Source organism: Artemia franciscana, chromosome 8, assembly GCF_032884065.1.
Source record: "Artemia franciscana chromosome 8, ASM3288406v1, whole genome shotgun sequence".
Lineage (NCBI taxonomy): Eukaryota > Metazoa > Arthropoda > Branchiopoda > Anostraca > Artemiidae > Artemia > Artemia franciscana.
In genome coordinates, this window is record NC_088870.1 from 47,053,271 (window position 1) to 47,069,047 (window position 15,777).

Here is a 15,777-nt window from a genome sequence, read left to right on the forward strand (position 1 = left end):
ACGGCATAATAGTAAAATATTATACTGGCATGTTAATAAATTGAAAGGGAGTAGCCGATCCGGACTAGTCCCAGTTAAAGATAGAAATGGGGCCACAATTAGTGATAAGGAAAAAGTTAAAGAAAGATGGGTGGAACATTTTGAGAATGTGCTAAACCGAGATACAGTTGCAGGAAAAGATATAGATGAAAATGAAAAAGTTTGTGATACCTTGGATGTGAAGGAAGATTTGTTTAGTGAGGAAGATTTAGCGACAGTACTAGAAGGATTAAAAAATAATAAGGCCCCAGGTGCTGATAGTATGATTAATGAGTTCCTTAAATATGGTGGCTCTGAGGTTAGGAATAAGCTACTGAAGATTATGAACATGATTTTTGAAAAAGGGGAAGTACCCAATGATTTTAGGAAAACCTTAATTAAACCACTGTATAAGAAAGGTGACAAGAGTGAATGTCGTAATTATCGAGGCATTAGTCTGGTCTCTGTAGGTAGCAAATTACTGAGTAATATGATTATTTTTAGACTGAGACATGCTGTAGACAAAGTTTTAAGGGAAGAACAATGCGGTTTTAGAAAAGGTAGAGGATGTGTCGACCATGTTTTCACTCTTAGGTTAATAATTGAGAAGTCCCTTCGTTGTCAAACACCTTTGGTCCTTAGTTTTATCGATTATGAGCAAGCTTTCGATTCTGTTGATAGAACAGCGTTAACAAAGGTCTTATCGTTATATGGTATACCAGAAAAATACATTAAAGTGATTTGCGCTATGTACGAGAATAATACTGCTGCGGTTAAGGTAGGAAATGAGGTTAGCAACTGGTTTTGTATTACATCAGGAGTTAAGCAGGGTTGTGTTCTATCCCCCTTTATATGGATCATTTTGATGGACTTCGTCTTAAGGAGCACAGGAAAGGCAATTGGAGACCATGGAATCAAATGGGGAGGAAGAACGCTCCTGGACTTAGATTATGCTGATGATTTAAGCATATTAGATGAAAGTGTGAGCAAAATGAATGAATTTTTAGAGGTTTTACGAGTTCAGGGTGCTAAAATAGGTTTGAAAATTAATGTTAAGAAGACTAAGTCACTAAGGCTAGGAATAAGTGAAGATGAACAGGTGACCTTAGGTAACGAAAAGATTGATCAGGTTGGGAGCTTCAGTTACCTTGGTAGTATTATTAGTAAAGATGGTGGGAGCAGTGAAGATGTTAAAAGTAGAATAGCTAAAGCTCAGGGTGTTTTTTCACAGTTAAAAAAAGTTTGGAAGAATAGAAAGATAAGCCTACAAACCAAGATTAGAATATTGGAAGCTACAGTGATGACAGTGGTCAAATATGGCTCTGAAGCATGGACACTCCGAAAAGCAGATGAAAATTTACTAGATGTTTTCCAGAGAAATTGCCTACGGATTGTTCTGGGTACCCGGCTGACTGACCGTATTTCAAACAGTAGGTTGTACGAAAAGTGTGGTTCAATCCCGCTTTCTGGGGCTATAATGAAAGAAAGGTTGAGATGGCTAGGCCACGTTCTACGGATGAAGGATGACAGATTACCGAAGATTGTCCTTTTTGGCCAACCGTCTGGGGCTACACGGAAAGCAGGTCGTCCTTGTCTGGGTTGGGAGGATGTAATAAATAAGGATTTAAAGGAAATGGGAACTTCCTGGGAGGGTGTAAAGAGGGAGGCTTTAAATAGATTAGGTTGGAGGAGGAGCGTGCGTAGCTGTGTTGGCCTCGGGCGGCTTGGTGCTGCAGTGAGTTATTAGTAGTAGTAGTAGTTTCAAAAGGTGCCATTATAGATGCCTTAGATTCGGACAATAACACAGCCTTATTTTACGCTGTTCCAATGAATCAAATTCACGTGATTGAATATCTATTAGAGGAAGGGGCCAACCCAAATACAAAGAATCATAAGTGCGCAACAGTCTTACATGGTGCTGCTTTCACAGGCAATTTGGAGATTTGTGAACAACTAGTTTCAAAAGGTGCCATTATAGATGCCTTAGATTCGGAAAATAGCACAGCCTTACATTTTGCTGCTTCGGAAGGCAATTTGGAGATTTGTCAACTACTAGTTTCAAAAGGTGCCATTATAGATGCCTTAGATTCGGACAATAGGACAGCTTTACATTTTGCTGCTTCGGAAGGCAATTTGGAGATTTGTCAACTACTAGTTTCAAAAGGTGCCACTATAGATGCCTTAGATTCCGACAATTGGACAGCCTTACATTTTGCTGCTTCGGAAGGCAATTTGGAGATTTGTCAACTACTAGTTTCAAAAGGCACCATTATAGATACCGTAGATTCGGACAATTGGACAGCCTTGTTTTACGCAGTGGCCATGAATCAGCTACACGTGATTGAATATCTATTAGAGAAAGGGGCCAACCCAAATGCAAAGGATCATAAGCGCCTAACAGTCTTACATGAAGCTGCTTTCAAAGGCAATTTGGAGATTTGTGAACTACTAGTTTCAAAAGGTGCCATTATAGATGAATTAGATTCGGAAAATAGGACAGCCTTACATTTTGCTGCTTCGGAAGGCAATTTAGAGATTTGTCAACTACTAGTTTCAAAAGGTGCCACTATAGATGCCTTAGATTCGGACAATAGGACAGCTTTACATTTTGCTGCTTCGGAAGGCAATTTGGAGATTTGTCAACTGCTAGTTTTAAAAGGTGCCATTATAGATGCCTTATATTCAGACAATAGGACAGCCTTACATTTTGCTGCTTCGGAACGCAATTTGGAGATTTGTCAACTACTAGTTTCAAAAGGCACAAGTATAGATACCGTAGATTCGGACAATTGGACAGCCTTGTTTTACGCAGTGGCCATGTATCAGCTACACGTGATTGAATATCTATTAGAGAAAGGGGCCAACCCAAATGCAAAGGATCATAAGCGCCTAACAGTCTTACATGCTGCTGCTTTCAAAGGCAATTTGGAGATTTGTAAACTACTAGTTTCAAAAGCTGCCATTATAGATGCATTAGATTCGGAAAATAGGACAGCCTTACATTTTGCTGCTTCGGAAGGCAATTTGGAGATTTGTCAACTACTAGTTTCAAAAGGTGCCATTATAGATGCCTTAGATTCGGAAAATAGGACAGCCTTACATTTTGCTGCTTTGGAAGGCAATTTGGAGATTTGTCAACTGCTAGTTTTAAAAGGTGCCACTGTAGATGCCTTAGATTCGGATAATAGGTCAGCCTTACATCTTGCTGCTCGGAAAGGCAATTTGGAGATTTGTCAACTACTAGTTTCAAAGGGAACCAAAATAAATGTCTTAGATTCGAAAAATAAAACAGCCTTACATTTTGCTGCTTGGAAAGGCAATTTGGAGATTTGTCAACTACTAGTTTCAAAGGGTGCCACTGTAGATGCCTTAGATTCAGACAATATGACAGCCTTACATGATGCTGTGGGAGAGAATCAAATGCACGTGATTGAATATCTATTGGAAAAAGGGGCCAACCCAAATACAAAGAATCATAAGGGTGTAACAATTTTACATGATGCTGCTTTCATAGGCAATTTGAAGATTTGTGAACTACTACTTTTAAAAGGTGCCATTATAGATGCCTTAGATTTGGACAATAGAACAGCCTTACATCTTGCTGCTCGGAAAGGCAATTTGGAGATTTGTCAACTACTAGTTTCAAAGGGTGCCAAAATAGATGTCTTAGATTCGAAAAATAAAACAGCCTTACATCTTGCTGCTCGGAAAGGCAATTTGGAGATTTGTCAACTACTAGTTTCAAAGGGTGCCGCTCTAGATGCCTTAGATTTAGATAATAACACAGCCTTATTTTACTCATTTTTAGAGAATGAAATACACGTGATTGAATATCTATTAGAGAGAGGGGCCAACCCAAATAACAAGAATCATGAGTGCGTAACAGTCTTACATGTTGCTGTTTTAATAGGCAGTTTGGAGATTTGTGAACTACTAGTTTCAAAAGGTGCCATAATAGATGCCTTAGATTCGGAAAATAGGACACCCTTACATTTTGCTGCTTCGGATGGCAATTTGGAGATTTGTCAACTACTAGTTTCAAAAGGTGCCATTATAGATGCCTTAGATTCGTACAATAACACAGCCTTATATGACGCTGTGATTGAGAATGAAATACACGTGATTGAATATCTATTAGAGAAAGGGGCCAACCCAAATGCAAAGAATAATAAGTGGGTAACAGTCTTACATTTTGCTACTTTGAAAGGCAATTTGGAGATTTGTGAACTACTAGTTTCAAAAGGTGCCACTGTAGATGCCTTAGATTCGGACAATAGAACAGCCTTACATCTTGCTGCTCGGAAAGGCAATTTGGAGATTTGTCAACTACTAGTTTCAAAGGGTGCCAAAATAGATGTCTTAGATTCGAAAAATAAAACAGCCTTACATCTTGCTGCTCGGAAAGGCAATTTGGAGATTTGTCAACTACTAGTTTCAAAAGGTGCCACTGTAGATGCCTTAGATTCAGACAATATGACAGCCTTACATGATGCTGTGGAAGAGAATCAAATGCACGTGATTGAATATCTATTGGAAAAAGGGGCCAACCCAAATACAAAGAATCATAAGGGCGTAACAATTTTACATGATGCTGCTTTCATAGGCAATTTGAAGATTTGTGAACTACTACTTTCAAAAGGTGCCATTATAGATGCCTTAGATTCGGAAAATAAGACAGCCTTACATTTTGCTGCTTCGGAAGGCAATTTGGAGATTTGTCAACTACTAGTTTCAAAGGGTGCCTAGATTCAGATAATAACACAGCCTTATTTTACTCATTTTTAGAGAATGAAATACACGTGATTGAATATCTATTAGAGAGAGGGGCCAACCCAATTAACAAGAATCATAAGTGCGAAACAGTCTTACATGTTGCTGCTTTAAAAGGCAATTTGAAGATTTGTGAACTACCAGTTTCAAAAGGTGCCATAATAGATGCCTTAGATTCAGAAAATAGGACACCCTTACATTTTGCTGCTTCGGAAGGCAATTTGGAGATTTGTCAACTACTAGTTTCAAAAGGTGCCATTATAGATGCCTTAGATTTGGACAATAACACAGCCTTATTTTACGCAGTTTCAATGAATCAAATACAAGTGATTGAATATCTATTAGAGAAAGGGGCCAACCCAAATACAAAGAATCATAAGTGCGCAACAGTCTTACATGGTGCTGCTTTGAAAGGCAATTTGGAGATTTGTGAACTACTAGTTTCAAAAGGTGCCATTATAGATGCCTTAGATTCGGACAATAACACAGCCTTATTTTAAGCAGTTTCAGAGAATCAAATACACGTGATTGAATATCTACTAGAGAAAGGGGCCAAATCAAATAACAAGAATCATAAGTGCGTAACAGTCATACATTTTGCTGCTTTGAAAGACAATTTGGAGATTTGTCAACTGCTAGACAGCCTTACATTTGGCTGCTTGGGAAGGTAATTTGGAGATTTGTCAACTACTAGTTTCAAAAGGTGCCATTATAGATGCCTTAGATTCGGACAATAGCACAGCCTTATTTTACGCAGTTTCAATGAATCAAATTCACGTGATTGAATATCTATTAGAGAAAGGGGCCAACTCAAATACAAAGAATCATAAGTGCGCAACAGTCTTACATGGTGCTGCACAACTAGTTTCAAAAGGTGCCATTATAGATGCCTTATATTCGGAAAATAGGACAGCCTTACATTTTGTTGCTTCGGAAGGCAATTTGGATATTTGTCAACTACTAGTTTCAAAAGGTGCCATTATAGATGCCTTAGATTTGGACAATAGGACAGCCTTATATTTTGCTGCTTTGGAAGTCTTGTTTTATGCAGTGGCCATGAATCAGCTACACGTGATTGAATATCTATTAGAGAAAGGGGCCGACCCAAATGCAAAGGATCGTAAGTGCGTAACAGTTTTTCAGTTTGCTGCTGTCGAAGGCAATTGGGAGATTTGTCAACTGCTAGTTTCAAAGGGTGCCACTGTAGATGCCTTAGATTCGGACAGTAGGACAGCCTTTTATGACACTATGATTGAGAATAAAATACACGTGATTGAATATCTATTAGAAAAAGGGGCCAACCCAAATGCAAAGAATAATAAGTGCGTAACAGTCTTACATTTTGCTACTTTGAAAGGCAATTTGGAGATTTGTGAACTACTAGTTTCAAAAGGTACCACTGTAGATACCTTAGATTCGGAAAATATAACAGCGTTACATCTTGCTGCTCGGAAAGGCAATTTGGAGATTTGTCAACTACTAGTTTCAAAGGGTGCCAAAATAGATGTTTAGATTGGAAAAATAAAACAGCCTTACATTTTGCTGCTTGGAAAGGCAATTTGGAGATTTGTCAACTACTAGTTTCAAAAGATGCTACTGTAGATGCCTTAGATTCAGACAATATGACAGCCTTATATGATGCTGTGGGCGAGAATCAAATGCACATGATTGAATATCTATTAGAGAAAGGGGCCAAACCAAATACAAAGAATCATAAGGGCGTAACAATGTTACTTGATGCTGCTTTCATACGAAATTTGAAGATTTGTGAACTACTACTTTCAAAAGGTGCCTTTCAAGATGCTTTAGATTCTGAAAATAAGACAGCCTTACATTTTGCTGCTTTGGAAGGCAATTTGGAGATTTGTCAACTACTAGTTTCAAAGGTTGCCACTCTAGATGCCTTAGATTCAGACAATAACACAGCCTTATTTTACAGATTTTCAGAGAATCAAATACACTTGATTGAGTATCTATCAAACAGTTCGTGGTAACGAACTGTAGTAAGGAGCGACCCGGCTCAATAGTAACCAAAACTCTAAAAAATGGAATTTTGATACCAATAGCTATATCAAAAGAATCGCATTTCAATGCTGGTTTTAAATATATAAGTTTCATCAAGTTTAGTCCTACCCATCAAAAGTTACGAGCCTGAGAAAATTTGCGTTATTTTAGTAAATAGGGGGAAACGCCCCCTAAAAGTCATAGAATCTTAACGAAAATCACGCCATCAGATTCAGCGTATCAGAGAACCCTATTGTAGAAGTTTCGAGGTCCTATCTACAAAAATGTGGAATTTTGCATTTTTTGCCAGAAGGCAGATCACGGATGCGTGTTTATTTGTTTTTTTGTTTTTTTGTTTTTTTTTTTTTTTTTCCCAGGGGTGATCGTATCGACCCAGTTGTCCTAGAATGTTGCAAGAGGGCTCATTCTAACGGAAATGAAAAGTTCTAGTGCCCTTTTTAAGTGACCAAAAAAATTGGAGGGCACCTAGGCCCCCTCCCACGCTAATTATTTTCCCAAAGTCAACGGATCAAAATTCTGAGATAGCCATTTTATTCAGTGTAGTCGAAAAACCTTATAACTATGTCTTTGGGGACGACTTACTCCCCCACAGTCCCCGTGGGAGGGGCAACAAGTTACAAACTTTGACCTGTGCTTACATATAGTAATGGTTATTGGGAAGTATACAGGCGTTTTCAGGAGGATTTTTTTGGTTTTGGGGAGGGGTTGAGAAGAGGGGGATATGCTGGGGGAACTTTCCTTCGAGAATTTGTAATGGGAGAAGAAAATTTCCATGAAGGGAGAGCAGGATTTACTAGCATTATTTGGTAGGTCAGTTTAGATATAAAAGTTTAAATATTTCAACTTTGGGCCAATCTATGGCGAACATACAGATGGAAGCTCCAAAAATCACCCCGAAAATTGACCACATGCCTGAAATTAGATTGTGCATATTAAAATGTGCATATTTGTTCAGTTGAACATCACTTTCATGATGCCCCGGAAATTTCGCCTTGACACGTTAAGCCGTTCCAAAAATATTGTTGATGTGTGCATTTGACACCCTTTTCATCTTAATACTCTAAGCTTTACACGTGAAATTAGCTACACTTTGATTTATGATAATATTTGCTTGTGTTAATTTTGAGATGATTATTGATCTTAATTTTTTTACTTAATTATTACTAACAATTAATAATTAATTATTCATGAATTAATTATTGTGGAGAGACAAAATAAAACATGCATTAATTCAAAAACGTTCAGAAATTAAATAAAAGAAAAATTAAACGGAAAGTAAGGAGCGACATTAAAACTTAAAGCGAACAAAATTATTCCGTAAATGAAAGAGGTTGTCCCCTGCACAACTCCTCACTCTTTACACTAAAGTATTTTTTTAATTTAAAAAGTACAGCTGGAAAATAATAACATGCATTACTTCAAAAACGTTCAGAAATTAAATAAAAAAAAACAAGTTTTTTAAACTGCAAGTAAGGAGCGACAGTAAAACTTAAAACGAACACAAATTACTTCGTATATGAAAGAGGCTGCTTCCTCATCAACGCCCCGCTCTTTACGCTAAAGTTTGACTCTTTCTCTCAATTCTTCTTTCTAAAACAGTAAAAAACTTTAGCGTAAAGAGCGGGGCGTTGATGAGGAAGCAGCCTCTTTCATATACGAAGTAATTTCTGTTCGTTTTAAGTTTTACTGTCGCTCCTTACTTGCAGTTTAAAAAACTTGTTTTTTTTTATTTAATTAGAGAAAGGGGATAACCCAAATAACAAGAATCATAAGTGCGTAACACTCTTACATGGTGCTGCTTTAATAGGCAATTTGTAAATTTGTGAACTACTAGTTTCATAAGGTGCCATTATAGATGCCTTAGATTCGGAAAATAGGACACCCTTACATTTTGCTGCTTCGGAAGGCAATTTGGAGATTTATCAACTACTAGTTTCAAAAAGTGCTATTATAGATGCCTTAGATTCGGACAATAGGAGAGCTTTACATTTTGCTGCTTCGAAAGTCAATTTTTAGATTTGTCAACTACTAGTTTAAAAGGGTACCACTATAGAGCCCTTAAATTCGGACAATATGACAGCCGCAGCGGCCATGAATCAGCTACACGAGATTGAATATCTATTAGAGAAAGGGGCCGACCCAAATGCAAAGAATAATAAGTGCGTAACAGTCTTATAGTTTGCTGCTTTGGAAGGCAATTTGGAGATTTGTCAACTGCTATTTTCAAAGGGTGCCACTGTAGATGCCTTAGATTCGGACAATAGGACAGCCTTACATTTTGCTGCGATTGGGAATCAAACACACGTGATTGAATATTTATTAGAGAAAGGGGTCAACCCAAATTAAAAGAATCATAAGTACGTAACAGTCTTACATTTTGCTGCTTTGAAAGGCAATTTGGAGATTTGTCAAATACTAGTTTCAAAAGGTGCCACTGTAGATGGCTTATTTTCAGACAATAGGACAGCCTTGTATGACGTGGTGATTGAGAATAAAATACACGTGATTGAATATTTATTAGAGAAAGTGGCCAACCCAAATGCAAAGAATAATTAGTGCGTAACCAGTCTTACATTTTTCTACTTTGATAGGCAATTTGGAGATTTGTGAACTACTAGTTTAAAATGATGCCACTGTAGATGCCTTAGATTTGGACAATAGAACAGCCTAATATCTTGCTGCTCGGAAAGGCAATTTGGAGATTTCTCAACTACTAGTTTCAAAGGGTGCCAAAATAGATGTCTTAGATTTGGAAAATAAAACAGTCTTACATTTTGCTGCTAGGAAAGGCAACTTGGAGATTTGTCAACTACTAGTTTTAAAGGGTACCTCTATAGAAGTCTTAGATTTGGACAGCAGAAAGGCCTTATTTTAAGCTCTGTCTGGAAATCAAATACTCGTGATTGAGTGCGTAACCAGTCTTACATTTTTCTACTTTGATAGGCAATTTGGAGATTTGTGAACTACTAGTTTAAAAAGATGCCACTGTAGATGCCTTAGATTTGGACAATAGAACAGCCTAATATCTTGCTGCTCGGAAAGGCAATTTGGAGATTTCTCAACTACTAGTTTCAAAGGGTGCCAAAATAGATGTCTTAGATTTGGAAAATAAAACAGTCTTACATTTTGCTGCTAGGAAAGGCAACTTGGAGATTTGTCAACTACTAGTTTTAAAGGGTACCTCTATAGAAGTCTTAGATTTGGACAGCAGAACAGCCTTATTTTAAGCTCTGTCTGGAAATCAAATACTCGTGATTGAATATCTATTACTGAAAGGGTTCAACCCAAATGCAAAGATTGATAAGTACTTAACAGTCTTTCATTTTGCTACCTGGATAGGAAGTTTGGAGATTTGTCAACTATTAGTTTCAAAGGGTGCCACTACAGATGCCTTAGATTCGGACAATACAACAGCGTTACATATTGCTGCTTCGGAAGGCAATTTGAAGATTTGTCAAATATTAGTTTCAAAGCGTGCCACTATAGATCTCTTAGATTCGACAATAAAACAGCTTTATTTAACACAGCTAATCAAATGCATTTGATAGAATTTTTAAAAGGAAAAGGGCCAACCCAAATACGAAGAATCGTAAGGGCATAAGTAACAGCAAATTTAACTAAAGTTAGTTAATTTAACTAAATTCAAAATATAAGAGTTTTTAAAATAGAATCAATTTTGACAAAAAAACTGCGCTTTTGTGTACAACATTGATGAATTACTTTATAATCATATAAGTTACTGGCTGTTGGGGTGGCGCTTCACGCCACCCCAACACCTAGTTGGTGGGGGTGCTTCGCGCCCCTCCTCCAAGCCCCCCACGTGCGTAAGTCGTAATGCACCATATTAGTTACGCGCCATTATAGTTGTGTCCCTGTGTCCAACCTGTAGATATATAGATATATAGATAGATATATATAGATATATATATTTTCAAAGGGTGTCACTATAGATGTCTTAGATTCGGACAATAAAACGGCCAAATTTTACGCAGCAGCAATGAATCAAATACATGAGAAAGAATATCTATTAGAGAAAAGGACCAACCCAAATGCGAAGAATCATAAGTGCGTAAGTAACAGCCTTCTTTGACGCAGTGGCAATGAATCAAATACATGTGATTGAATATATATATTAGAGAATGGGTTCAACCCAAATGCAGAGGATACTAAGGGCGTAACGGTCTTACAGTTTATTGCTTGGAAAGGCAATATAGAAAACATTAATACCGAATTTATTTTCTTATAATCATTAGTATAGGCTAGAGTTTGTTCTTTATTATAAATTGAATATAAAGAACAAGCTTTTTTTTACTGCAAATAAGGAGCGACATTAAAACTTAAAACGAACAGAAATTACTCCCTATATGAAAGAGGCTGTCCCTCCACAACACCTCGCTGTTTATGCTAAAGTTGTAAATGACTTGTAATGACTTGTAAATGACTGCCTGGTCTTGAGTCTTGGTCAAAATAATATTGTTGATTTCGTGGACGTCTTTATTTTTGGCTGCCAAAATCACTCGTTCACTTAGCCATTTATGATTTTTATAATTGGTTAGAATATTCGGAAATACCTTTTCAGCCAATTCATTTTTGGACGTCACTAAATTACAGAATTCAGCAGGCAGTTGTATACGTCCTGAAATTGAGTCTACTGGGAGCTTTCCGTTTCCAATTGCCAGCAATTGATCTGAAATTGTTTGACCAAAGTCATCGTTTTGCAATCGGACACGAATATTTGTAGTTAATTTTAATGTCTTTACGTGTGCCCATAAATTAGAATTTTTCTGGCTAGCATTCATTTCGTCTGCAGTGGTTAATAGATCACTCGTGTTGTAACTTTGTTCAAGATCCAATTCTACACATGTCGAAACAGCAGCGTTACAATTAGGTGGAGGCATTCCCAAATCCTGAAGATGTTTCGATTAGCTGAAGGCATTCCCAAATCATGAAGAGGTTTGTTTGCCACACATAAGCACAACTCTTCAATAATAACTAAAGTGTAGTTATAAATTTCTGATGTAAAATCAAAAGTCATTTCTGACGTCTCTAACCGTTTTCGATGGAGTATATCCTCGGCCATTTTCGATTTATATTTTTCTCGTAGCTCTGTAGGAGCTGAAGGAGAGCAAGTTATTAGTATGATTCCAAACAATGCACGAATTTGACTTGGAGTTGACGTTTCGCACGCGTCATTGATGCAGTTATCCCAGTGTTGGTCATTCTCCAATAAATTCAGAGCTTGGCATGCACTATGGTAAGTGTCATGTATAGTACCGTTTACAGTTCTCAAATACTCAAAGGACGAAGCCTTTTGGCATTAACTCTTTGAGCAGCTTCCTTGGCTGTTTCTTCTGCCATTGTAGGATTTATACTAAAATTTCTCTTTGAATTAACTCTTTGAGCAGCTTCCTCGGCACGCTTTCTTTTGGTAATTTCTCTTTGAGCCACGAGCCTGTTTTCACGTTGTTCTTGTGATTCCTTGGCACGCTTTCTTTTGGTAATTTCTCTTTGAGCCGCGAGCCTGTTTTCACGTTGTTTTTTTTATTCCTCGGCACGCTTTCTTTTGGTAATTTCTTTTTGAGACGCGAGCCTGTTTTCACGTTGTTCTTGTGATTCCTCGGCACTATTTTTTTTTGGTAGTTTCTCTTTTAGTCACTAGCCTGTTTTCATGTTGTTCTGGTGATTCCTTTGCACGATTTTTTTTTGGTAATTTCTCTTTGAGACACAAACTTGTTTTCACGCTTTTCTTGTGATTCCTCAGCACGCTTTGTTTTCTTACTTTCTCTATTAGCTGCAAGCCTTTTGACATTAACTCTTTGAGTAGCTTCCTCGGCTGTTTCTTCTGCCATTGTAGGATTTATACTAAAATATATCTTTGAATTAACTCTTTGAGCAGCTTTCTCGGCTGTTTCTTCTGTCATTGTAAGATTTATACTAAAATGTCTCTTTGAATCGCCCTCTTATATACTTATAATGTCGTCATATACAAACCCTTTGACGTCATATGCAAAGCCTTATATACTTATAATGACGTCATATGCGGACAAACACACAAACATACTTATAATGACGTCATATGTGGACAAACACACAAACATGGACAAACAGACAAACTTACAACTTATTTAAATATATATATATATATTATATATATATATATTATACTAACAACAAAATTCCGTTTTTTAGAGTTTCAGTTACTAGTGAGCCGGGTCGCTCCTTACAAAAGTTTGTTACAACGAACTGTTTGGAAAATCTCAAGATTTAGCAAAAAGCCACTATTTTTAGAGCAAAAATCACTATAAATCAATAGCCGCAAGAAAATCATCGGGCAAGATAAAAAAATCACTAGAAATAGTGATAAATCAATAGAGGTGGTAACCCTGTCTGTATAATATTCTGGTAAACCGCTAGCCCTGAAAAAAAAAAACAAAAAAAAACGGAGATAGATGAGTGTTATCCATGCAGCAATTATGAAATGTGACACAATATTCTGGGATTTATAGATAAGCTATGTTTATAGTTGAAATACTTCTAGGAAAGCCTATCAAGTCCTCAGAGAAGAGGGGAGGACTCGAGTTCATTTTGTGATTGGTTGCAGATTCTGTCAGGTTTTGAACATCTTTCAGATAGCCAATTTAGATAGTCGAATTATATTCGTTAGACAGTCAAGTGAGCCAAGTTTGAAGCGCTAGGAGCCAAGTAAGTGAATTCCGTTTTAATTTGAAATGGCTTTGTATTTCTGAAGAAAAGCAGCTTTATAAATAAAACAGTAATTTTAATCTGCAGCTTAGTCATAAATAAGTTTTCAAAATTGAAAGATTTCAAATCCAAAAAGGGATTTAAAAATTAAATCCAAAAAAGATTAAAATCCAAAAAGGGCGAGGGGCTTTTCACTATCTTGAAAAATGCTTCAGCTTAGTCGTGGAAAACTTCAAGAATGAACCCATACGTTTGAAAACAATTAAATAAAAAACTTGTTATTTAACTGAAAGTAAGGAGCGACATTAAAACTTAAAACGAACAGAAATTACTCCGTGTATGAAAGGGGCTGTTCCCTTCTCAACGCCCCGCTCTTTACGCTAATGTTTGACTCTTTCTCTCAATTCTACTTTATTAAACAGTAAAAATATTACTGTAAACAGTAAATAATATTTTTTTGTTTCTTTCTAATATTTTTTTTTCAAGCTGGGAAATATCCATCTTCCTTTTGTGGAAAATTATGTCTAGGTATACCCTTTTCCAGGGGTTTTTGAGAGTCATGTTATCCCCCAACGTAGACCTGTTGGACTTTTCAACTAAACTAAATAAAAAGGTTTTCTCCAAATCTTGGTCAAATGTCCTTGGGGAAGACGAGATGTGGGAAAGGGGTTAACTGCCTTCTCATCTTTTGATTACTTAAGAAGGGCACTAGAACTCATAATTCTGAATTTGCCCTCCCTTGATTATCAAGGTCCATTGGTTTGACACGGACGATATTGGGAAAAGAAAAAAAAAGCAAGTGAAGACGCATTCGTCATCTTTCTTCAGACAAAATAAATAGAATTTGATATTTTTAAAGACAAAGGCTTGAAACCTCTATATTCTTTGATATACTGAATCTGAATGCATGAACTTTGCTAGGATCCCTCTATTTTTTGGAGCAGTTTACCCCCTTTTTGAAAATTTGGAAATTCTCCTGCTCCTAGTTTTTGATGGTTTATTTTAAATTTGATGATTTTTCTATTTTAGGAAATGACATGAAAATATGATTCTTTTGGTTTATTAGTTTTGACTTAGTTTTTCAAAGGGGGTTTTAGTTGCTATCAGGCCGAGTCACACCTTACCCCTAGTTCGTTACCACTAACTATTTGATTAATCTTGAAACATGGATATCAAGTGAAATATAAAAAAAATAGCTCCCCCCTCTAGTCAATATTCTTTCTAGCCATAGTAATCACTGCACCCGCAGTTTTATGTCAGGCCATTTAATGCCTGTATATAGCATTAGCTTATAAATCATACAACATTTTCCTGTTTTTCTTTAAACTAGCATTATTTGGATTATCAACCAGCGGATTTTGAGAAATAAGTCTGAAAATAATAAAGAACTTCACCAGAAAGAAATATGGACCGTGATAACAAAATTCTGACTTTAGACTATCAAATAGACAACACTTTTATGAATCATATCTTCAGGGTCACTTTTGATTTAATTCCTTATTCTCCGACTTAGTCTTTAATCTATAGCTAAAATGGGCTTCATCAGGAGAGATACCAGGATCTATCTTAGGATTAACCTTCATACTGGGTCACTAATTCTTAACCAAAAGAAACAGTAGAAGTAGTCTTGGATATTTAAACAAACTTCTAATGACCTAATTTGTGAAGAATATCCAATACTTAAGATTCTTGTTACCTCTGTAACAGCTTTCCATAACCATAAAGAGTCTAAACTACAGATTGATTACTCAATCATGCACGGACGTAAACTAAAAATATTCGAAGGACGTAGACACCATAATAGTCATGGTGTAGGGAGGGGTAGAGGAATGCTTTTAGGATAAAAGTGGGTGGGGCAAATAACTATCTCAAAGGAAAATATAGTTTGTCCCAGAGTTAATCAGTTATATACTCGTCTTTATGCATTCTCCTAAGCCTTAGAATATGACCATGGGCGTAGCCACATTATTTATATTAGGGGAGGGTTGTAAGTGGGTCCACATCCATTAAGTCAAGTTGAATAAGATAGCTTTCAGGAGAAAGGAGTGTTTAAACATTTGTGAAAAATAGAAGCATAAATGTGTTTTTCAAGATGGCTGAAAACTTATTTTGGGAAATCATTTTACAACGGACAATGAAAACCCATTGGAAAAAAGTAAGAGATGCTATTAACTGCCCCAACTCTTCAGTAGCACATTTTTCTTCGAGCGGTAGTCAGGAAAAGGTACTATTTGGCAAATACGTCTCCCGCTTGATTTCCAT

At 36.7% G+C, this 15,777-nt stretch overlaps 2 protein-coding genes across 2 annotated transcripts; both read left to right on the forward strand.

Moving 5' to 3' along the window:
• The first annotated feature begins 1,845 nt into the window (after positions 1-1,845).
• On the forward strand, positions 1,846-5,288 carry LOC136030698 (serine/threonine-protein phosphatase 6 regulatory ankyrin repeat subunit B-like). Its single transcript, XM_065709767.1, has 2 exons — positions 1,846-4,720; positions 4,804-5,288. The coding sequence occupies exons 1-2, from the start codon at positions 1,846-1,848 to the stop codon at positions 5,286-5,288; spliced, it is 3,360 nt and encodes a 1,119-aa protein (XP_065565839.1).
• Positions 5,289-5,550: 262 nt separating this feature from the next.
• On the forward strand, positions 5,551-6,300 carry LOC136030699 (putative ankyrin repeat protein RF_0381). The gene has a single exon (XM_065709769.1). The coding sequence runs from the start codon at positions 5,551-5,553 to the stop codon at positions 6,298-6,300; it is 750 nt and encodes a 249-aa protein (XP_065565841.1).
• Positions 6,301-15,777: the final 9,477 nt, after the last annotated feature.